We start from the raw sequence: 24,696 nt of genomic DNA, 5'->3' as shown, positions 1-24,696 counted from the left end.
TAACAATAACTGTTTTAACATCAGAACTTAAAATGAAAGGGGATGAGTACGTTACATACAAATGAAACAAAAGAAAACCAATCTCAATTTACAAGTTTTATTTGAAACTGACAATGTGCACTGTTCATGTCCAGCTTCTAAAATATAGAAACTATATAACAGCCCAATTATCTAAAGCCCCAAGTTACATCATTGATACATAAGAAAAAGCTTTGTACAATGCTTTTTAACGTCATGCAGCCCTGAGAAAGTCCTGCTCGTCACTGGGCAACGCTGGGAAGCCATGGCACATTCATTTTAATGAAGAAAAACCTCAGCTTCATTACGTCACACCTCATAGTAAGTTTGAGACAACTCCAGCCTCTTAAATTATGAAAAATGTTTAGATGTTTGGAGATGATCATTTAACAATGTCACTCAAACATTAGAGAAATAAATACCTTCCAGACTGCATGCGTAGGGTAAAGGGCCAGGCTTGATCCAGCAGAACTATCCAGACTTCTCGTGCATTGGTTTGCAGTGGATATTGACCTGAAAACACTTACCTTCAGCACTGTAGAGAGAAGCAAGCTCAAACACAAGCGAAAACCCTGCAAACAGGTGTTCTTATTCGAGCTGTACACACTTCTGTACAATAAGAAAGGGGTGGGACAAACCACAGGTCTACAAAGCTTTCGCTGCACACATTCACCGTCTTAAGAGGTAGTCGATTTAAATTATTTTTTTTTAATTAATAAAACAAACAAAATAAATCAATAGCTCGATCTTTAAACATTTAACATTCGTTCTTGAAGGAATTGTACAAGAGAAGTAACATGTGTTCCACCCGTGGTAGCTTTAAATCTGGGAAACCCAATTTACAAACTGCTCAACAGGGTTTATGGCAGCAAATCCATTAACAAAATGTCTCTTTCTCTTAAGGTCACTCTGAAAAAGTCTGACAAACAGCTTTGTTCTCACAATCACCATTTCACATTTTCAATGGTACGATACTTCTGAATGAATTTCAATTTGGAACCTACAAGATGAATTAACCATAACCAGAATAAAAGCATGACGACAGCAACCAACATCCAGTCAGTCAGTTACACACAAGAGCAAAGATGTGCAAAAATTAATCAATAATTCACATTTTCTTTTCAACTCAAAGAAATTTTTTTTTTTTTAAGTCATCATGATTTAGAATTAAATGGAAGAACTTAAGATGAATATCTTATGACACAAGTTGCATCACTAATTCTCAAAATTTTTGTTAGAATTTTTCCATTTTTATTTACTCAAATAAAAAAAAAAACCTGGCAGATATTACAATTTCAGAGTATATCCGTATTAAAGCAGATTAACCAGATATAAATAGGATTTAAAAAATTTGGTCTCACAGTAAAAACATTGAAGTTGTCGTCATTGTCCAAACATTACCAACAACTTTGTGTTACAAAGAACTGACAATCACCCTGTTTGACAAACATGCAGGACATTAAAGGGATGCCTGGGGTTCTCCAGGTGGGGTTTTGTGAAGAGTAGTTTGTACCTTACCGGCGGTGGTCAGAGTGCTCTCCGTTTGGAGACGCAGGGAAACGTTCTCATTGGGGAGCAAAGCTAACGGCTACTGGCCCGGGACAAAAGAAGAGCGAATTTTTACCATCCAAAACAAGGCAAACCTGAAAAATGTTATTGCGGCTTAGCAAGCGCTACATGTTAGCAACACTATTGCATCAGACTGCTGTTTACTTTTACACGATGTTCTCAATTGAACGTGAGCTGCGACTCACAAGTAGGAGACAGAAGAGGTGAGTGAATACGAAAGCAAAGACAAAGACCTGGCTTCTTCTGGGGAGGATATTTCTAAGCCAGCTGAAGAACTGCTGATAAGAGATGGAACTGAGAAAGATCAAGAAACTTCCCAGGAAGAGGATATCCAGCAAGTCTGATACAACATTCGGCAAGATACATTAGGCAGCCGTAGTGGATGCAGCGAAGCGGGAAAACAGACACCGTTCGGCTGAGAAAAAAAGCTCTTTGATGCAATGGTGATAAGTTGTTTAAAAAAAAAAAAATTTTTTACATGTTCGGCCTGTTTCAGATGTTTAGCTGTTAGCTTGCCCTCCTCCAAACAGAGAGAACTCCGACTGCGGCCTTTCGCTGGTCAGGTCCAAACTACGTCACATGACCCCCACTTAAAAAAAAACCCAACAATCTCTTTAACATGTTGGATGGCAGAATAAAAGAGCTCTTGCACTGCCCGACTATAAATATTATAGCGCATTTCCCATTTTTTTACAAATAGCTAATTAAACTGTTGCTTGCGTTCATACCACAGAAGAGAAAACTGAAAGTTTTACCAACACTGATGCGCTGCTAGAGACATTTTAAACCTAACAATATTTTTTTTTCACAGTAGCAAAACATACCGCAATTACAGTTTTGTCCCAATTTTTGAGATTATTCAGTGTCGTTACACATAAGTCAACCCTGAGAAGCCACTTTGTGAACAGCAGCGTGAGGTTTTGAGTTACCAAAAGCTGCCCAAAATGTTCTTGAATGGACATTTTAACTAAGTCAGGATCAATTCGTCACCCCCTCATCTATCTATCCATCAGGGCACATTCATAACCTAACAAAAACTATTCATTCTATGAAAGAAAAAAAAAAAAAAGAAAATCCAACAAAACAAAAATGGCTACAGCCATGTGCTCATACAGCCAAAAACCTATAATCTAAAGTATGGAAATTCAACGTGAAAAACATTTCGCAGCCCAAAATATACATTTAATATAAATGAACAAAACATGTAGAGGAATTCACCAAATGCAAAGTATACCTCAGTAAACATTTTTTATTACAACACCATCTAGTTTTTAATCAAAAAGCAGACATTTACAAACATACTAACCATGAAACAAATATCGGAGGGGGAGGGTGGGAGAGAAAACAGCAAACATTTACCCTATAAAAACTGAATGTACACAGTACAGCTAGCCAAAGGGGAGAGACGAGACAAAAAAAAAAAACAAAAGAAGAAAAAAAAAAAAAAAAGAAGGTAGGATATGATGTTTGTGTTTTCTATTTGGGGATCACACTGCCATTTTAATGTTTCCTTGCAAAAAAGCGTCATACATACTCTTTGTTCAAATAAAACAAAAATAAAAAAGCTGTTTGGAAAGTTTCTTTTCTTTCATCTTTAGTTACCATGAGTATAGAAGTTTGGATAACAAAGCCTTACACAGGTCAGGGTCCTCCATCCACTGCTCAGGCAGACAACAGATAGAGAGAAGGATGGGTGGAGAAGGAGAGGAGAAATGGAAGGGGGTGGAGGAAGAGATGGTGGCTGTAGTCCTGTCTGGTCATGCAGGGTGAGCAGGGAGTGGTGCACTGATAGCGTCCCCCTTTTCCTTCCTTCCATCCTTGATCCTTGTTAGCTGAAACGTGTCAAAATGAAGGGTGGAGTTTGGTTTCGAGCCAGCCCAAGAGTGAACACTCCCCCCACTCACCACTCAATCTCTACACTAAACAAAGAGTACGCCAAGGCTGGGTTCAAGTCACCATCACTGTGAGCTGTAACAATGTGCATTTAGCAAGTCTGTGGCCAGAAAAGTGTGTGTGAAAATAACGGGTTTATTTGCTCGGCTGATTGTGTATTGGCCCCAACCCGAGCATAGACACAGCAACATGCACATTTCTACAGCAAATATCCAAAAAGCTAATCCAAAATCCATCAGCATGTACACACATTCAAGAAAAAGCAATATTATCTTGCGTATACCTTAAGTTTTTTTTTTTCAATCACTGCTATATGCATGCAAAGTCAATTCATGTACAGATAGATATCGTGTCACATACAAAAACTGATGTCCATATGTTTATATAATTTCCCTTTGGATAAATTGAGTCTTTTTTCATTTTATTTGATTTCCTCAGACATCCATTCTAAGACGTGGGACAATGACTTTCAGCATATTTGTAAAAGGATTGTTGACAGAGTTCAGAATTTGAAATTCAGGGATGGATACACGGTTAAATGTTGTTCAAACAAGCAAAGCTTTGCTATTTAGATTTTATAAAGACCCATCTAACAACTGGCTCTGCTAGTAATAACTTACAGAAATATCATGAATTCCAATGGAATAAGGCTACATCATTAATGGAACAAAAACACTGTACCTCCACCAACATTAGCAAACGGCAAATCTATGGCGTAACGATTGTCAGTGTGTAGTTTTCTAAGCTCCACCTCCTCATATTCACTGGGTCTGTGATGTTTAGAAAACGTCTTAATTCACTAACTTTATGTTGATGCCATTGGAAATTTTTACTCCATACGTCAGGCAAAAGCAAGTATTTTTGACTAAGTTTGTTTTCACAAATCCATAGCATATCCCCCTTCTTTCAGCCACCTTAACAGTAATATTTTCCTTACAGCTTACAAGTTAAGGTCGATACGAGATACAGAGCTAGTCTGAGTACTTTCACCATAGTGGGCAAATATCATACAAATAATGCTTGGACTGGATATAACAAGAGATTAGGATTCAAAGAGTGGGGCATTTATTGGACTCTGACAAATGGAGCTCCGTGAACTGATCATCAAAAGCAGTACCAAAATGTTTTTTTTTTTTTTTTCTGAACATAGGAACACAGGAAAAAGTTAAGTCACTGTGATTTCATGTGCAGTTCAAGAAGATGGAATATTCTGTGCTCACCCCAGAGTCAGAAAGTCCAGCATGCTAAATACAGAAAACTAGGGGGGCTACCAAGTACAAGAAATGTATCAGGAGCAAATTAACAGTCAGCAGTGGTCAACTGTCCAGATTATATTCCTACACAATCTGATGAACCCAACAGAAATTAGACTTTTCTCTCAGTTCTTTTTTTTTCACTTTGAATTTAAGATTAAGTTCCATTAAAAAGAGGTTCTCCTTCACATGGTGCAAAGATGCCAAATAGAGTTGGTAACTTAGTTCAGGTATTACATAGTTTAAAGCTTCTAAAGTATATGTATGAATTTATATATATATAAAAAGGAATAGAAGTGTTTACATGTCAGACTGCTACAGAAAAACACAGCTTCACTTACATTTGCCAGATTTCACAAAACAAGTGCAAGTAAACCTTTAACCAATTGTCAAATTTCATGTAAAATATAAGATTAATAAATCATCTGCAATATCAATGAAATTCAGATCATTGCAAGTTATTATAGAAAACATCAGATGTGCCAATGTCAGTTATTACAGCATGAAAATGAAACGCATCAGAGCCAAACCAGGGTCAGACAGTCCATGCAGTGATGAGGAGTCCAAATTCTCCTCCCACAAATCAGCCTGATACTGATACTGATACTTACCGTGTCCCAGTTTAGATTTGATACAAACATGAACGTGTACTAATAACAGATTTGTTGTAAACTGACATCAATGCTTGTTGCCAACCTGTAAGTGAAACTGTTTAACCCTGGTTTGACATTAACAAATGGCTTGTATTTCTCTGTATTTTTTTTCTTCTAAAGTATAACTGAGTAGTTTATGCCCTGCAAACACACACACCTGCAAAAAATATAGACAGCATAACAGTAATCCGAGCTCATGACGAACACTGAATTCTCCATGGTAATATGAACACACAAAACAATGTGAAGCATACCTGGACACAACAAATGGCCACACTACAACAGGAATAACTGCAACAACTTTCAGCCGTTTTCCACATTAACAAGCTCTGGCATATTAAATTCAAGGCATGGATCAATGGAAAATGGACATATTTGGACATGTAAATCTTTGCCCACTTCCACTCAGTCATTCCATTTATACTGTATAAGACATGTTTGCTTAAAATGACCCAACAGGTGGACTTTGGCATCCACACATTACCAAAGGTCATCAGGCCTTGTGCCCACTGGGGATCTCTTGTGTAGTAACAACAGATACCTGTTAGGAAACCGCTGTGACTGCCGTTTGCAACTTGAAAAAGGCTTTCCCACTGATGTCAGTGAAACTGTACAAATGCTGCGCTAAACGCCAGAGGAAACGTGATAAAATATTTAATATTTCGCTCAATTATATTTGGAAGAGGTTCCCAGTGGACACAAAGTCTCATTGTGAAGGAAAGTGTAAATTTAAATAGGACAAGAGAGAACAAATCAACTCGAGCACTGACAGCTAAAAATCAACAACTCTACACTATTCATAAAACAGAACATCACTGAAATAGTTACCAAGTTACATCATTTTAGATTTTGCCTGTTTTCAGAGGTCAGCAACTCCACAAGTTAAACCACCCCAGTTCATATTTTCCAGAGCAGGGAAAATGGGTATACTGATAATAAAGTCAAGTATTCACTTGCATGTCCAATATGTGAAGCATAATTTATGCTCTATGCCTGCAAATCCATGAATTGTACTTGAATGAAAGCCGTTTTACACCAGGAAGCTCGTTTCAAATCACGAGAAAAATTTGGGGGGTTGGCAAAACTGTACAGAGATGCTGAATGCTCCATAAAAACCCTTCGGACTCTGCTTTATAAAGACTGCTTTACACACACATCTGAATTCTTTGGCAGTAAAAACCATTTACACAATTCAAACATCATCTCAACTGCAGCTCCAAGAATGCCCTGAAGTTAGCATGTTTTTCAACGTGCAAGAGACGCAGTGGAAGGCAGCATCTTCCCACAAAGATTGAAAAAATCATTCATAGAACCCTAAGAATCCCAAACAAGCACCAGCACTCAAAATGACCCTCAAATCATTTCTAAGAAATTTGACATACGTCACAACATCGATGAGCTATAAATATAACTGATGTACAAGCTGGTAACAAGTAGCATTGTATGAACTCATCTAAAGCTCCATTGTGACACATCAAATGCCCAACAAAAAACTCTGATTACTGACAACATTAATCACTGGGATGATCTCTGAGCAACCTGGATTTATTTATCACATAAACTCAATACAGAAGCCTTAAATGTTCACTTTCACCTGAAAACTAATTCTCTTGATCCCAAAATGTAAATGTCTTTCAGGCCCATAGATTATTTACTCCTGTATGCATGTAACATGATGGATGTAACACTGTGAGCACCACAACTTGGGTATTATACTTACAAAAATGTTACAATATTTAAAAGGAAACACGTGTAAATATATCTCATGCTTTCATTCGACCTCAAAGGTTTACAATGAGGTGCAGAAGTGAGCGCTGCCACATAAAAACATTCAATATGACAATTTAAATGTCAAGCAACATGAATCACAGCAAACATATTGCACAGTCATATTGGGAAAAGTTTTGCGTCTGAAAAATGTTCAGATATTAACAAAATCTTAAAATCTTCCCTCATAATTACAACCCAATAAATTTAAATGAGCATGTTTACAGCATCACCGCAGATGGGACATTTACAGAATGTTGATTTGTCTGCGGTCGAACATTCACTCACGTTTTTTTTTTTAAAAAAGCCTAAAAATACAGTTTGATCAAACAGACCATCTCAAAAGCTGAATCCCTCCTAAACACTACTTGGGCAGTATTTTGACATCACACTCCGGTATCAGATCAAAGACACCAAAAACCAACAATGACAGAAAGATTTAAATTCACAATCTAATGAAATGGCAATTAACCAGTCAATCTGAATTTTAAAGCTTTTAAAGCATTTTTAAAAATGATCAACATTTGGTTATTGGTCAGAGCTACTGGTAAAACACAAAATTCTTATAGTTTCCTACTTTCAACCCAATAGACATATGTGTGGAAGCACTAGTGTTGCACTACTTTATTACGATAAATAAATGCAATAATGTTTTTTCTATTAAGAAATATACATGGTAGAAAAGAAAACAATAGGACCAGTGAACTTTGTAATTTACCAGCCTTTGAAGCTTGCATGTTGACCAAATTGTGACAAAAACATCCACAAAAGTAATTTCAAGTCACTATCAGTATTTCCTGAATTTCTGTTACAGTGACCCCAGAAGCTATAGGCAGCACAGTGATACATTGTGTTTTAGGTACAGTCACAACAACACCTGCAATGGTTCATTATGTAATGTAAAAGAAAGCATGACTTACCTCACACCTACCTGAAACCACAGGACTGAGTTTTCAAAGTCTTTTCTCGGCTTAACCCTGCTTCTCCTCATCCAATGATTTCTGGTTTTGATGATAATATCATCGACTATAAGAAGGTGACATATGTCATGGACACATGTAGGATTCAGTTTTGGGATTGGGGGCTTAACGGAAGCAATATCCAATTAAGAAGAGAGGCAAAGGGAACTAGGACAAGACTTCAAAATCTCATCTGTGTTTTCCTCTTCTTCCATGCTCATCAGGCTGACTGAGCCTTAACTAGTTTGGTTCAGCCCAGTTCTAACACAAATGGATCAATAAAAATTTTCAAAAAAGGAAGAAAAAACTAACGTTAAACCCACCTCCATTCTAAGCTAGCGGTGGCGATACTCCCTTTCCCTCTCTCTTTCCCGGTCTCTGTCCCGATCACGCTCACGATGGCGATCACGCTCACGGCTCCGCTCCCTGTAATAATCCTCGTGCCTGTCACGACTACGGGACTTGTGTCGCCGGCTCTTTTCTCGAGACCGGCTATGATCACGTTCCCTTGAGCGCTCTCGCCTAGTACACACAAAATAAGATAATCAAGTTTTAAACGCAAACTTTCAGAGTTTAAATCTCACAATCCTTCCCACTCTGGCTTGTAAACGCCTTAAGCGTCCCATCTAATGGCTTTACCTCGAAGCAGAGCCATAGCTCTTGGATTCAATACCATGAAGACAGTCCTGCAGGGAACTGATGAGGACTTTACAGCGGTCATCTGCTGAGACTTTGGACTGCTTTATCAGACTAATAGCGGTCACCAAAGTCTCTATAGCGCTGCCATAGTCAGCTAAAAAAAAAAAAGAAAAAAAAGAATGAGGTGGCATTAAAGTCTCTTCTTTAAAGTTTCTTGTATTTGTTCTACTTGTGTTATCGCTGGCATTTGTGTTACCTGCACTGGCGTCAGATACAGCCCGAGATATGGCGCTGGAGGAGATGGCTCTGTTCCTGTTCATGATCTCCTCAAACTCTGCCTCACTCAAAGGGGTCCTTGATGACTCCATCTCCCTACAAAGTCACAAAAGAATGATCAATGATCTAAGCTATGCTACAAATTCAAACTAGCTAAAACTGTCTTGACGTTATGACTCATCTTTATACAAGTAGGTTTTCTTGTTCCTTTGACCAAATATTCTTACCGGCCTCCGGGACCATAGTCTCCTCTTTCATATGGTGGCGGGCGTCCATATGGGTCATTTGGTCCTGGGGGGCCTCGGCTGTCGTTAGGTGGCAAGTTGTTGTTGCCAGGTGGGGGAAAGAAGGCAGGGTTCACATGAGGGGCTGGTGGTGGGCCACCTGGTGGGGGACCTGGCAAATGTGGAGGAGGAGCCAAAGCCATTGGGGGTCCAATAGGGCCTGGGGGGCGAGGAGGGAAGGGTCCTGGAGGAGGTGGGCCCTGTTGAGGAGGTGGGGGACCAGGGGGAGGACCATAACCTGGAGGAGGAGGGCCTGGAGGAAGAGGTCCCATTGGTGGCTGGCCAAACTGACCAGGGAAGAGAACAGGGGGAGGAGGTCTGTCACCGCGATTTGGAGGGCCTGGTAGAGGAGGGGGGAGACCCTGGCCTGGAGGTGGGGGTCCCGGAGGGCCAGGGGGACCAGGTGGACCAGGGGGAGGACGTGGAGGACCCTGCATTCCACCTAAGAACAAGGAGCAAGACAGAAACACACAAACATACTTACATTTGGTAACTTTTGTCAATTCTGTAACCACAGAACTCCAACCAGAATTTCAAGACTGAGAAATGAGCTTGCTGATAAAAATCCTCAAGACATAACTGTCAGATACACATCCCTGGTGGTCTGTATTTTCCATTCATCCATCAATCATTAAGGTGCTGATTGTGAGAGCCCAAAGAGGAGACACTGACAAGACAGATGAAAGCAAGCCAATGCCATAGAGAATTAAGAAAAGAGCCTACAAAAATAATGCTGAAAACTAAATCACAGGGCAACAGACCAGATGAGGTAATACAGTTGGAGCAAACAGTTTCTGGCATCACTTCCTTCCCCCCATCTTTACCAAGAGGCTTTGTGCTTTATCCTGGACTCTCAACACTTAATGACAATGGTCCAGTGCTTAACAACACAAAGTAACCCCCAAACAAACAAAAAAAATGTCAAAAATGTAGTTTGCCAATGTACTTAATCCTTATCAAAACTACTTTAAATGGACATGATTTCATTACCATGGGGACTTAAAGATTTTGTTATTGAATACAATTTTTAAAGTCTCTTGTGCAACTGCATGAAGGAACTGAATTTTAAGGGAAGAATTTTCTTGATATCTTCAGTCCATGACCACATCCATGTTTGATTTTCTATCCGTGGACTTTAAGCAACTTTAAAGTGGATCTTTAATGGTGTATTTCTCTAAAAATCTCAATTTGTGGAGGGACGATGATATTTGATGGATATCATGTCTGTTAGGAGTTGGTTAATGAACTGAACTGTAACTGGGACAGTAACACAACTCCTTCTCTGAACATCTGAGGCTTAAGATAAAAAGATAACTGATCAAATCAGTTGAGGTGTTTCACCTCTGCTATGCCAGCTCCCGTCCCTGCCCCCTGGCGGGAAGGGATTGAAACTCATATCCATCACAGGGCCATCTTGATGCCCAACCAGATCTGGTCTCATCCCCGGGCCTATTGGAGAAGAAAGCAAACCAATCACAACTCCTCCCTCCATAACTCCTAACTGAAGTTCCTGATGCAGCCCAGTGAGGTGGGACGCCAGCCATTAAGCAAAAGAAGAGACGTGAGAAGGGGGGGATAGAGGTCAACAAACGCAATCTGGGAAAAAAAAGTTGGCAACTCCATTTGCTCCTAAACTTTGTGTTAGGTGGTCAAACCGGAATCCGTAAGGAGTTGGTGGCTTGCCACATTAAGCTTTGAGCAAACTGCTCGTCAGGGAATGGTGTTGGATAAATGTCAGCAAGCAAAAGACTGCAGCCAGGGAAGGATAGTTTGTTCAACTAGAGGTGAAGTAAGACAGAGAAAGAACCAACCAAATAAGAAAGGAGCATGCAAAGATCTGTCAGGAGAGATTTAAGTACTTCCCAAGAAACGCATACTACAACAGACCAGCCTTGGTTCTGTGCAGGAATAAGTAGTAGCAATGCCTGAAGTGCTAACCGAGGAAGACTGCCAGACAAAAAGCACAATCTTAATTAAGCTAACTTTTCAAGGCACATGTCAAACTATGAGTTACTTTTAACTTTTGCAAATTCCACTGATGAACTGTTGTTTACACACACACATATGTGTGATATAAGAGTATATCACAAAACACATGGTCCACTGCTCCATATATCTACATACACTTAGCATTTTAGTGTGCTTACAACTTGAATATTTTTTTTTACTAAAATACTATTTTTCATCTGAAGAGGGGGCGCCAATCCCTCCTGATCGCCAATGAGTACAAAAGCTACTGCCAAACTAACCAGGAAAGTGTGGTGGTGGGCCTCCAGGCCCTACAGGACCAGGGAAGCGATCCCCTCCAGGACCGGGTGGTCCAGGGAACCTCCCTCTGCCTCGACCCATGGGGAAACCGCCACGGGGGCCTGCACCGGGAGGACCAGCTTTACCTTCTCCAGACATCTGGCCTGACTGGGTACCTGTGAAAAGAAAGAGACAGAAAAAAACTCAAGTTTCTACTGAAATAAAAACCTGTGCATTTAGACACAAGTCAGGGATCAATAACTATTGATTTTGAGTTAAGTTAATGTATGATATGCAGTCTTTTGTGAAGCAGTGTGTATTTATTTTCATAATATTTTTGATGAGATTGAAAAAATAACCTTGAAAACTTACACTTACTTTTACGTGACTGCATCTCAAACTGGCTGAGGGACTGCTTATTGCACGGTGTGACGATGGGATTTTGACCATGGAGCTCCCTCTTCGACAAGAGTTCCATTAACTTTCTCGATGATGCCTCTGAACCGACACACACAAGTGCAAACCTGGGGAACACAAACAGAAGGGAGCAAAAAAAAAAATAAATAAAAAATCAACTCAAAACTTGCACCACTACACAGAACATGATAGATAAAGGACATCTAGCAAAAGGGTTACTTTCAGGCATAAAATAAATACATTTAATCTGCGCTAAAGCCAAGCCACTTTTATCTGGGACCTAGTACTGCACCCTTAATACACAACAACAACTAAGTGATATAATCTCTGATTTCATTCAGTCACATCATATACAAATAACATGAACTCACCCTTTTGACTGGCCATTGGCCCTGTTTTCAAAGAACTTTATCTCTAGCACATCTGTGATACCTATTGACCGGATGGCTTCTGTCAGGTCCTCGTCTGTTGTCCACTGTAAAAGACAACACAACTTCATTGTATCGCAGCTGATTTGCTGAATTGAATACATATTTACAACTTTCAAACAAAAAAATTATTATGACTGTTTGATGTCTCTTATACCCACCCATGTAAGGTTTCCTATATACAGGGCAATCCTTTTGCCAGTATAAGTGTATACCACATTGGGCGGGGCACTTTTCCCTCCATCTGAGCCACCTGGTGGAGGCAGTGTATCCAGGTAGTCGCGGTCTTCTGGAGCATCTCCATTATTGGCTGATGGGGATATCACATCATCATACAAGTCGATCTGCTCGTGAACTGGGTACTCCGCTTCCTGTCATGAGAAGACAGCAGCCATTTTATCAAACACTTACAGGATTGTGAGCAGTTCAATGACATCGTTGTCATCCGTGAGAGTAGATCAGAGAAAAATGTGCAACATTTAGAAATCAAATGTGTTCAATGTCTTCAGCAATCAGGACACACTGCATGACACGGGCGCATTATCCTCGCCTTTTTCTTTCGATACAATGACCTCAATCAGTTCGAAAGTGCTGGTGACACAAAACTACTTTTTAAGAAAAAGTATTGGGAATTTAAAGGGAAGCTTACTGCTCACCCAGGAAATTATTAAATGAAACCCACCCCACAGTAATAACCAGGCCCTTCATTCGAATATAAAAAACTTAAATAAAATGGGTCATGAAAAAAAAGCTTTCCAAAACAAAAGTTTCCTGAAATATGTAAGAGGCATTACAAAATAAAAGTGTCATGAAATAAAGAAAAATACTGTTATATTTTTAATTAAATGGCTCTCCCTTAAGAATTGTTCAATGCCTTATTGAAACCTGCAAGGATAGCAGTAAATCATCCCAACTAAGAAATGTGGTTTAAAATATATCTCGAGGTGGGAAAATCACTGAAGCTCATCAGAAACTATAATTCAGTCTTAAGGTGTTTCTCTTTTGAAATTAGTGTGCAGGAGTTAGCTCTGCTCCCCAAGCTCACTTCAGTCACCACACAAAGAGAGGGAAGCGAACTAGAACGGTCAAAGTTATGCCATGATATCAAATTTCAAAACATATATCCCGTTTCATTCCAGTTAAGCAGACACAAACATTACAACTAATCAGGATCCAATTAAACAGACACAATCCATTAGTTTATCATGCATAAACTTTGTAAGCAGTGGATTCATTAGGTGAGACTTCCCGTCATGTCAAATGTTCACGCTTTAGTTTAAGCCAGCACGAAACAAGTATAGAAAATGTTTTCTTGACATTTCGGAGGAGACAACGCTGCGAGTGGATAAGCCTTATCTGCAAATAGTTAGTGGCCTAAGTAAAGCCATAATGAAGTTAAATTAGCACAACAGTCATAACAAAAGGGGCGTGTGTACAAGTAAAAACATCTACCGCGAACACACTTAATGCTCTACCAAGCTAGTTTCAACAGGCTAGCCATTGTCATTGAAATTATTCTGTCTTTGATACACCTAATAGCCCAGGAACTATATATCTGACACAATTTTAATTTCGGTTTCACCAAAAGCTTGCACGTATCAATTCACAAAACAATATATTTACTGAACAACATTAGCCTAAATACTACGAGGTTAGCGAAGACCAGCTAGCTGGAGAAACTGCGTTTGTTTAGTTTGCTAGCCCGCCACGGACAATATGCCGAGGCCTGTAGGTGTGCTGACGGTAAAAGCGGTAGCTATTGGTATCTACAAGGAGAGATACACATGTACATAAATATGTGTATACATTGTGCACCAATTACCACATATAGGACATGTCCTGTTCGAGGCTGTTAAGACCACAAATGCAACTTTGCCTGGTGATAGCTTAGCTGCAAGCTTGCAGCATGGTGATAAAGGCCTGTATGCGAAATAAGCTAATCTGACTGCCACAGCATGCTATTATAATTATAATCATAATATCACATAAATCCTACAGAAATGCACAAAACACAGTGAACTTTGGTTATAAGGGGTAAAAAAAATTACCTGGGTGAATTCCTCCTCTACGTCGGCGTAGATGTCGATGTGATCCACACCGTCCGCCATTTTCCTCTGGTCCGCAGCTCCGTCGGCCCGGCAGTGCAGAGCTCCAACAAACCCCAAACAATGAGCCAGAGAGCGAATACAAGAGCCCCTGCTGGCCGCTGGCAGTCATTACAACGCTTCAGGAGAACTCGGTTCTCTCTGTCACAATAGCAAATTGATACATAGTTTGCCAAAATTAAAAGAGGTGTTCCCATTTTGTCGTGGTTTTGAGGAGGACAAATAAAATGGGGATTACTACAGTCTTTGGAAGAATTGCTGGACGAGTAGTCACTCTAATGGGAATACATGCTGATAAATCATTTTTGTGCATATAGTCTCACAATTTTATTAAAATGACCAAAGTTGTGGAAATCCAAGATGTTTTCGTGTTGTAATATTTAGAATGCTGATATTTTTCTTTCATCATAGGGTATACCCAATTATTAATATCATCTTATTATGTGCATCACATTATCTAGTGTGTTGAAAGTCCATTTCAATTTTGCAAGGAAGGTAAAGACATTAACTGCACATGTGTGCCTTTCACTGGACAGTAGTAGTTTCCTTAATTGCATGGTTATTTTAAGTTCATGTAAGAGATTAAGGGCTTAAATTTCATACAGATGCTTACTTTGTAATGCTTAGCAACATAAAATATGCATCAATGAACATACCATTGGCAAATTTTTGAGTCAGCTATGTATGGCAAAGCATTCAGCGTATATCGCTGTTTACAACACAGGACATTTATCCTTTGCTGGATGGGCAACAAATAAAAACTGGTTAGAAATCAAAAGTATACCCACCTGTTGAGGTTTGTCTACACTTAAACAACATTCATAGAATCCCTGTTTCAACATCTTGTGTTATCAAAAAGTTTATTAAACTTTTAAGATGCTTCGTCTGTGGTGGTTCCAGCCTGGGCAAACCCAAGGAGAGCCCCTTCGGTGAAAAGGGGCACAAAAAGGCAAGACAAATGTTTTGCAAAATTCATTTTTAATTTAATGGACAACATTTCTTAAAGAATGTTCTGTACCAAGCTGTAAAGCTGTTTGTGAATGCAGTTAATCTACAGGTTTATAAGCAACACAATGACACCCATGAGGCAAAGTGTTAACTGTTCCTAACTTAAAAACTAGAATTTATGCATATTTTACTTACTGTCTCTAATTTCGATGTTCATCATTCTTTTAAAATGCTTTTTTAAAGTACTTTATGACAATAATACAATCAAATTCACCTGGATAATTCAATAAATGTGTATTTTATACATATTCTCCTGAAGCGCATGACAATTACATTTAAAAAGTCAGGCACTGTTTATTTTTTCATCAGAAAGAATCAAATTAGCCAGTCTTTAATTTTTTAAGTGTTACAGTAGAAAACTTAATGTTTGGGGGGAAAAAAACTTTAGTGATTTGGGAGAATCACATTCATTCATCACAATATTCCAAATTAAATTTTAGATATTTCTATGAAGATTTCCATCCACACATCCATTTTCTATACCCACTTAACCCGCCGGTCGAGTCACGGGGGGGCTGGAACCTATCCTAGTGGTCATCGAGCGAGAGGCGGGGTACACCCTGGACAGGTCGCCTGTCCATCACAGGGCCACACAGAGACCAACGAGACAAACAACCACACACGCTCACACTCACTCCTGTGGACAATTTTAGAGACACTAATTAACCTAACATGCATGTTTTATGACGGTGGGAGGAAACTGGAGTACCCGGAGAGAACCCACGCATACACGGGGACAACATGCAAACTCCACTCCATTTTGCATTACATTCATTTTATAATACAGCAGTTTATATTTTTCCATACCAGAAGCTTAACGACACAAAACTTTGTGTACATTTTTACAAAGAGCGTAAAAATGTGAGTATTTCTTTCAAATTTCGTTTGTGCAATTTCTGATGATGGATGAGAATATTGATAGACACAAGTGGCTGAATCTGAATTCAGTCATCATGGTAGACACTGAAAATATCTTGTTGTGTCTGTTTACGATGTAATATGATGTAATTCTATCTGATTATCACCAATCTTTTCTTTAAACTAGAATTATATATCGAATCCTTATATATGCACTGATATGAATCAGCGACAAGCTAAACAAAACCAAACTGAAAGCAAATAAAGTACAAAAAACATACGGATGATTTAATTTACTTGATATTGTACAAATCATGGCTTCAGTCAGTTTCAATACAATTTACAGACTGTTGTATTGTGGAAAGTGCAAACACAAACACATGAGTATCATAACCCCCACACACACACACCACACACACACACACACACAATATGTATCTTGGTGAAAAGCGTAAGCAGGCAAAATTTAAGGTGACTGAAAATATGATAAAAAAAAAAAAAACCTCTACATTGATACTCACAGGCCAAAACGCGATGAAATGATGAGAAAAAATGCTTAAAATATAAAACAAGCAAATCCGTACAAAAATACCCTTTGCAGTTTGATTTACACTGTTAATTTACATTAGTATTAACAAAAGACAGACCAGGTTTCTTCCACATATCTAAGAGTAATTACTTTCCTGGTTTTGTTGTTGTTGTCGTTTGTAATTGTTACATTTATTTTTTAGTAATATTTTTATTCACAGACAATCATGAATAACAAATTCAGCAACTGAAGGCCAATTAAGAAAAGAAAATCTGAAAGCCTTAAGCACATAAAACGCAAAACTTCTTTTGTTTTAATTCCCAGAACATTTGAAATTTTTTTGTATAAGTGCAAGCAAACTTATATGGCAAATTCAGACAAATTGCATGTTTATGCACTTTCCATTTCTTTCAGATGTGAATAGGGTTTGTTGGATTGCATCCTGTGAAAACCTACAGCACCATCTCTGTTTTATTCACATGCCCAGCCCAAAAGACTGACAAATATGTTTACATACAGCATGTTCAAACACACAGAAAGACACAGCTGAAAGACAAAAAGGCAAATAGACATTTGAAAAAAAAAAACTGTCAGAGGAAGAAACATTTTGGAGATTTAATCTTAAGAATAAACTGAAAAAAAAAACAGAGAGAGGCAGCTAATAAACAGTTCTTTAACTTTATTGCATATTAACATTTGTGTTATGCAGAGGTGTTCATCATTATAGCCTAAATGTGACTATTTTCTAGGCACTAAGCCATTATCCGCTGTCGCTGTAATGTTATTCATTATCAGTCCAAATGAACCACGAGCACAACAGTTTCTCCCTCTTGCACTGCTCTCCTCTCATTGGCTATTATTCAGAAAAGGAAAAGCCTGTCAGTAAATCATGTTTGATCATGAAGCACTACATGTATTTGTTTACTTGAGGTGTGCATGCTTGCAACCGCATATATAATATGCATGTGTGTCTGCAATATTCAGCTCAGTGGGGTATGAGGAATAGGAGACACGTTTCTGCCCCCTTTGCAATTTGTAATGTTACACCTTGTGGCTCATAACTCCTTTTATTAATTCACGCTACCAATTATATCTCTTTAGTCCATTTTCATTCTGAGATGCAAAGCAGTGAATAAGAAAATAGCAAAGTGACAAGTATCCATGGCAACAATGTCCCATTAACTTGCTTTCTTCTCTTTCAGTTTTCGGTTCAGACGTATTAAGTCCCAGGAGTTAACCAAGAAACGTCCTATATTCCACACCAAAGGGCTTTCAGGAGACTTGATTTGCAGCCATCACGAGCAATACGTGCAGAACCTGTTGTTTAAAAATCCGCTGAAGGTGAACAGTAGGCAAACCTGCCTCTTGAATCTATTTCTGACCTCCTCCTTCATATGAGATATGGTGAAACAGTGAAGCTGCTCATCATCAGGAAACAAGTGCAGCAAAGGAGAGACAGATGAGGAGGAGAAAGGCTGAAAGAGATATACACGACGCTCCTCCACAGTCATTAGCATTTTCCTACAGGGACAAAACAGACAATTACTTCACTTTGAGTTTCCAGAATTTGATGTAATCAAACAGTACACGACATGTGAATTGATAAGAGAATACATTTATGTCTATATGATTGTAAATGTGTCGAGTAGAGTAAACAAGAAGCTTACGTGTGGGTGATATGAGTGGCAAGACTCGGGGCGTCTGCGAATCTTCTGGGACCTCATTCGGTCACACTTCACTGATGCGTTATGTACAGTGTGGTCAAGGAGGAATAACAGAGCAGAGTCTAAGAATATAACACATTATATATAACACATTTCTACACCTTCGTACTAAGGTGACTCATTTCACTGTAGTACAAAAGTGTCGATCTGAATCAAATGCACATTTACTAAAATCTATTAAAACAATAAAAATTAGAAAGTGAGACGAGCAAACATAATAAATACTTCATAGGTCAGAGCAGGACTGGGAGTTCACAGCAACAAGGAGAAAGACAAAAGGAGCAGAAAACAAAGCATGTTTTAGATATATTTCAGTTTCCCGGGAAGCATGATATTAATGTACTTCTAATACTTTCTTGAGTTGAACCCATTTATTCCATGAACACGAAAGTCAGAGGATATATTTGACTTCCTTGGGCTCCAGAGTTATCGGTGGGTGCTGTCTGGAGCAGTCGCAGTCTGCCTGTACCACCAGCATCAACAGGTTGCTCTCAGGTATCTGTTGCACCACAAACATCCTGACAAAAAGTGTGAGATGTGCTTACAAACCAACACAACACCAAGAGAACTTCAGTATATATACACAACATCTTCACTTGATTTGACTTCACTTGACTGAAATAACCATATAATTGAAGAGGCTATAGGCAGTGAGTGTGCTGTGTTTTACCAACTTTGTCCTCATGAGGGTGTCCACACTCAACCTATCATTAGAGACTTCTTCCCCTTCCTCCCATCTTTGTTTCTGTCACTCTTTTTTTCATTACTGAGTTTCTCCTTCCCTTGCTCTCCATATGCCTATCAGTTTTTCAATAACCTTGTGCATCCCGATCTAATTCAGTTCCTCTCTGCTTAAGTCCCTCTTCCTGACACTCTGGTATAAGTGCATGCTGCTCTCAGTAAGCAAAATGGATTTTGCCGGGACAAATTAATACGACTGGTTTAGGGCTTAGAGAGGACTTCGCTCCTATCTGCATGTGCATAAGTGTGTGTGAGCGTGTGCACGAGTGTGTGCTTACTTCTGGCATCGTCCACACTTAATAATGCTGTTGGTCTCTTTGACTGATGGCTCGTAAACAAAGCTGGGGTACTCAGTGTCACATGGCTGTAGGATGTCCACTTTTTTCTTATGAGTGTAGGCTAAAAGAGATGCATAGATGGGGTCATGTCTTAGTTGAGTTATTACACGAGTATGTGGGACATTGTATTGGTGACTGACATTCTAACAGTTTGGGACAGGAGAATGAGGGCTATTGTCTAAATGTTCACCCTTTAGACCGCAACATGCTCCAAATGGAACAGGGAAATAAAACGATGACTCATAATGGCTTTTTGAAAATTCTGATTGTGCGTTCAGGTTTTTGTTGAACCGATTTCCAATAGATTAGAATTCCAATAGCTTCAATGAAATGTCTGAACTTGGGTGTCGTTTAAAATGCTTTAGCAGCTGTATCTGTTCCCACTGAAAGCCTCAGGTAATCTGACACAATAAATTTTATTCAGTCTATATGCTTACTTTCAACGCTACACCACACATAAAACACTAAATACAAAAGAGTAGTTTAACAGAAAACTGTACTTCTCCCAAAACACTACAGGACAGATACTTACACCCACTGTAGGACGGCTTGGCTGAATGGAGGGATGATGATGATGATGATGATGTGAAGTGGACGGAAAGGTGTAGTAATGAGGAGGATGAAAGTGTGATTCATGGACCCAAAGAGGCAGATGAGAGGTGAGAAGATTACACGACACAGTGTTGTGATTCGATGATGACTTCCAGTCTGATAATTAATGTCAAACCATTTTTACACAATTCTTGTTGTTTTTGAGTAATTTAATGTTTGTCTGTGGTAGCACAGTGTTATGATGTAGAATAAAATGGGTATTTTGTGTGAAATGCTTCTTATATTTCTTTTAATGTTTAAATGCAAATCTGGATCCCTTAAAAGTATGGTGAAAAACTGCATGTGGTTTCTTTTGATTAAAAATTGGTTATCATGAAGGTATGTTTGCAAGTCTTTTGTAATGTTAGCAGATGCTCTAAAAATACATCAGGATGCATAGAAACATTTTCTGTGTGAGCTTACCATCAGCTAAATGCTCTGTGTGCCAGAAGCCACAGAAATTAAACTCCAGTAGGAACCTTATGCAGGAGAGAAAGGAAGAGAGCACACAGAGAGGGATTCATCTCGGCAGCCATCATCCCAAACCAAAGCAGATTGCAAGTAGATTGCGTGCAGCATTAAAAATATCTGGGCCAGGACTCTTAGTTGTGTCATAGGAATAATAAAATGAATCCTCAATCTATTCAGAAGTAATTGGCAGCTTTGGTAGATGGGTTATTCTGCTTCAATTCAATAATTTTCTTAAAACTTCCACCTTTTTGGTGGAATACAAGTCAATATGGTGGATATTTTATAAAAATTTGAACAATATCTTTTTAGAGAAAGAATTCTCTGCCTTATCAAATGTTCTTGTGATTGTACATTAATTGTCACATTTTTCTTGAATATGATATTTTTGTGGCTAAATCAATTTGGCAAAAAAAGGCTGGATTCAATGTAAAACACTGTTAAATTAAATTAATCAACTGAAGAAGTACAAAGCTATGTTGAAATATGACAGAGGAGCTAATATTTTGTTAATTCAAGCAAAATCCAGATAAAAAATGTGACTGGATTTCTAAAAGTGCTTTTTTTTTTACCCTAAAACATGCTGAATAATTTATCTGTAAAAGCGACTGTAACGTGATAAATTGATAAGTGATTTCTTCATAGCTCTTTCACTTGGGATATCTGCATTATATATATGAGCTTAAATCAGGAATTCATGTATCTAATGAATCTAAATTAAATCAGTAATCAAATCAATAAGACACATTTCTTTGTATTTAATATAAAATGGTAGCTTGAGATTTGCTCTGTGTATATTATTATTGTTGCAAACCAATAAACTAGCTTTATATTGCTTTGCAGATACAGAACAGCCAATTCTAGTTGCCCCTGGCAACACTTACAGTAGGAAGTTAGAAAGGAACCACTTGAGGGTTGAAGCCAAACCATAGAAAGGCTGAAGAGACAGAGAGATAAATGTTATTGATTGCACATCTGTTCAGAGTTTTGTGGCAATACTATTATATATAAATGTATATCTATATATATAGATATATATTCTATTGTATAAAGGGGGAGCTCACTGAACGTACACTGAGAAGTGGACGGGCGCTGCTGACAGAGTGTAAGCTCATCTTACACATGGCCTGGTAATCGAACAGGGACACCCTAAGGAAACACAAGATAACACACAAAAGCACATGGTGTTGGTCTTCTGGCAGTAGGTCACTGACTTCTATTGATTGCTCGACTCGCTCTCGATACGATTCAGCGCTGTATGGCTAAGCTTAACATTTTTAAAGATCTGGATAACTATGACTGACCAATAATCACTGTGGTAAAAAGTACTTTTCAGACACTGGATTGACTCCATGTTCAGGTTTTCTGTTTTTTTATACGTCTCTATGCAGGTAGGAGCAAAAAGACAGAAATAATTGCACAAAGAACAGATGCTGTTTATGCAAATGTACAACATTGTTTGTGAAGTTCAAATAATGTTGAGAAACAGTTACGTTATACTCCGTGTCAAATGAAGCGAGACGGAGTCTTTTAGCGGCGTAAAAATAACACATCACTGATAAGATTTGAAGCAGAAACATGGGAAAAGCTAAGAGGGGAAAAATCCAGAGCCATCGAGCTCAGAGGGGAGCAAAAAGGAGGAGCTACTGTGTATCACAAACATCGGGGTGGGAGAATGAACTACTTTGAACAAAATAAAGAGAACAGGACTGGGAGGCGAGGATTTCATCAAACACATGTTTTATGTGCATGGAAACCTAAAACAAGGGGATCAAAGTTCATCCCCTGATTGGGAGCAGACATGGCTGATTGTAACACAGCATGTGAGTGACAAAATTATCTTCATGAGCTAGAACTAAATATGGAGTATTGTGACACCAGAACACATAAAATGGCACATCACAGAGCGAGAGCACTGCAGGCCCTGTCAGGATCAAGTAAGTAACCACCCCCCCCCCCAAATCTTTTCATGACAGACAGACACACAACTGTCTCATCAGTTCGTCAGTCAGGCGACGCTGGCCAGGCTGGCCAGGCTGTACCTTTTGAACATGCCCATTCTGATCAAAGTGGTCATCACTGAACCGTCAGTCTCACCAAAGAACCTTCCCATCTGGAAGGAAGGAAAGAAAGAAAAAGAAACCCTGTGTAAGATAATCAGTTTGGCTCAACATGTCACATTCTTGTTTTGATAATCTGGGAGATGGAATATCAACTCCCTTCTGTGATGTTCAGCCTCATAATTTCCACCTCAGTATGAACTGTATGATCTATTATTCATCCATGTTACATTGTGGGCTGCTTTTGTTATCACGCATGATTTTGTAGCATTGAAACTGAAAATAGCTTAGCCTGCCTCTGTCTAAAGATAACATAATCCAAGTGCTAACATCTCTGAAACCCACCTAATAACACATTACAACTGGGTTGTTGAATGAGCACATACTTAGTGAAGTGTTGCTATCACCGAGGTTGCGAAACAACGAGCAAAGACTTACAATAATAACAGAGAAAATGGTTCGTTTATTAATTTTTAAATCACGAAAGAGGTGTCTTTATCAGACTTTTCCAGTTCCAGAGCTTTAAAAAAAAAAAACTGGAAGACTACACTTAATATTACTGAGGAGAAATTGGAAAATATGGGAAATGTGAATGTGAAAATGTTTCAGCTACTTCACAGTGTGCCTTTTGCTGGGAAAGTGTTTCCAATAATGTCTTGAACTCCTGAATGGGCCCAAAATGCATAGAACTATCTCTAGGTGTTTCTTTTTATAGGCTGATCTGCCTGTTAACAGTGATTCACTGAAGGAAAGGAAGGAACTCTTACCAGGAAGAAAATTATAAGTGACTGAGATATATACTCTAAATACATTTCTAAATAATAGGCATGCAATTGTTTGGACCTTTTCTCCAGAGTGTGTTCTCTCTTGTAAAGTGACAAGTACTGACATGTGGAAGGGCTCTCAAACAATCAAGTCAAAGACTAAAAAGCACTCCAGCTACATTATCTCTGTGTGAGTATGGGCATGTGTGTGTGTGTGTGTGTGTGTGTGTGTGTGTGTGAGCTTACATCACCGCGCTGTTTAGAAACTAGAACAAAGCCATTATTGTCAATCACGTAGCACTCAAGATCCTGATACAAGAGAACGAAACAGAGAAACCAATTAGTTATGTAAGGAAAGATCTCTCTCAAACACCACTGACAAAGATGACACAGATGCATCAATAATTCATCTGAGTCAAACCGGGCATTATGAATGACAGCAAAACAAGTCGGTTTCCTGTTTTTGTGCTCTACACCGGAAGTACACAAGAAAGCAAGAACTTTTGAGCTTTTTAGTGCTCTATAAAAACACGGGGTCTATGGTAAAGTCAAGTGGTAATAAAACTATCAGGCAGCAATATATACTCACAAATCTATCACAGCGAAGAGGACACACCCCCTCAGCATTGGTACACTAAAGAAAACAGTGATGGAGAAGAGAATCGTTTTAGTTTACTTCACACAAAGGACAAATGCTCATGAACAAAAGTCAGGGTTGGGGCTGATTGTGAATGCGATCAGTGCATGTATCTGAGAATGGAGGTGTTGAGGAGTTGTGAGAGTATAATCTGAACATGTGCTCTGTGAAGGCCTCAAACGTGTGTCAGTGTCGACAAGCAACCGAGCATATGTAGGGGAAAAAAAAGCTGTCAGTGTTGATGAGAATTTGTCAATATGTGTGAAATGCGATGTGTTCATCTTCGATCGGCTCCTCAGCGTCTTGTTTGCAAGTTTGTGCCTGTTTTGTTTCAGCGTGCCTTTGACTGTGTGGATGTGTGTGTAATCTGTTTATCTGGGGTGTGAAGCCGACTTCACAGAGCTCAGCGGGAGCTGAGGGTGTTAACTCTGCTTCTGTAGAAATAGTAGGCTAATGCTGCGGAAAATGAG

General features: G+C 38.9%; 2 protein-coding genes across 5 annotated transcripts in view; both read right to left on the bottom strand.

The window, feature by feature from the left end:
• Positions 1-85: 85 nt before the first annotated feature.
• On the bottom strand, positions 86-14,559 carry cpsf6 (cleavage and polyadenylation specific factor 6). 4 transcript variants are annotated; one of them, XM_072377898.1, is made up of 11 exons: positions 14,452-14,559; positions 12,565-12,774; positions 12,347-12,450; positions 11,931-12,082; positions 11,561-11,734; positions 10,653-10,760; positions 9,255-9,753; positions 9,008-9,123; positions 8,752-8,905; positions 8,436-8,634; positions 86-3,419 (listed from the first exon to the last, which is right to left on the bottom strand). In XM_072377898.1, exons 1-10 carry the CDS (start codon positions 14,509-14,511, stop codon positions 8,448-8,450), a joined length of 1,764 nt encoding a protein of 587 aa, XP_072233999.1. In that variant the 5' UTR covers positions 14,512-14,559; the 3' UTR covers positions 86-3,419; positions 8,436-8,447. The 4 variants fall into 4 exon arrangements, with proteins under 4 accessions (XP_072233999.1, XP_072234000.1, XP_072234001.1 ...); XM_072377899.1 differs by having other exon boundaries at positions 11,937-12,082; XM_072377900.1 differs by lacking the exon at positions 10,653-10,760.
• Positions 14,560-16,625: 2,066 nt separating this feature from the next.
• cacna2d4a (calcium channel, voltage-dependent, alpha 2/delta subunit 4a) overlaps positions 16,626-24,696 on the bottom strand; it is an 83,100-nt gene continuing 75,029 nt past the window's right edge. The window contains exons 30-39 of the mRNA XM_072377416.1: positions 24,179-24,223; positions 23,836-23,898; positions 22,808-22,878; positions 21,839-21,914; positions 21,650-21,702; positions 20,721-20,776; positions 19,647-19,767; positions 19,025-19,145; positions 18,571-18,648; positions 16,626-18,424 (exon numbers count right to left, since the gene is read on the bottom strand). Coding sequence (XP_072233517.1) covers positions 18,332-18,424; positions 18,571-18,648; positions 19,025-19,145; positions 19,647-19,767; positions 20,721-20,776; positions 21,650-21,702; positions 21,839-21,914; positions 22,808-22,878; positions 23,836-23,898; positions 24,179-24,223 — 777 coding nt within the window. The 3' untranslated portion in view covers positions 16,626-18,331. The remainder of the gene's footprint in view (positions 18,425-18,570; positions 18,649-19,024; positions 19,146-19,646; positions 19,768-20,720; positions 20,777-21,649; positions 21,703-21,838; positions 21,915-22,807; positions 22,879-23,835; positions 23,899-24,178; positions 24,224-24,696) is intronic.

The sequence above is a fragment of the Leuresthes tenuis genome, unplaced genomic scaffold, assembly GCF_036924035.1.
Source record: "Leuresthes tenuis unplaced genomic scaffold, fLeuTen1.0.hap1 SCAF_23, whole genome shotgun sequence".
Classification (NCBI taxonomy): Eukaryota; Metazoa; Chordata; class Actinopteri; order Atheriniformes; family Atherinopsidae; genus Leuresthes; species Leuresthes tenuis.
Note: the sequence above shows the minus strand (reverse complement) of the source record. Positions and strands in the feature narration are given on the sequence as shown.

Excerpts from the sequence above, each read along its gene's own strand:
- cpsf6 (XM_072377898.1), bottom strand. The coding sequence starts at position 14,511 with ATGGCGGACGGTGTGGATCACATCGACATCTACGCCGACGTAGAGGAG. Across the intron at positions 12,451-12,564 it reads ATATAGGAAACCTTACATGG|TGGACAACAGACGAGGACCT; the intron begins GTGGGTATAAGA and ends TGTCTTTTACAG. Across the intron at positions 9,124-9,254 it reads GACTATGGTCCCGGAGGCCG|GGAGATGGAGTCATCAAGGA; the intron begins GTAAGAATATTT and ends GTGACTTTGTAG.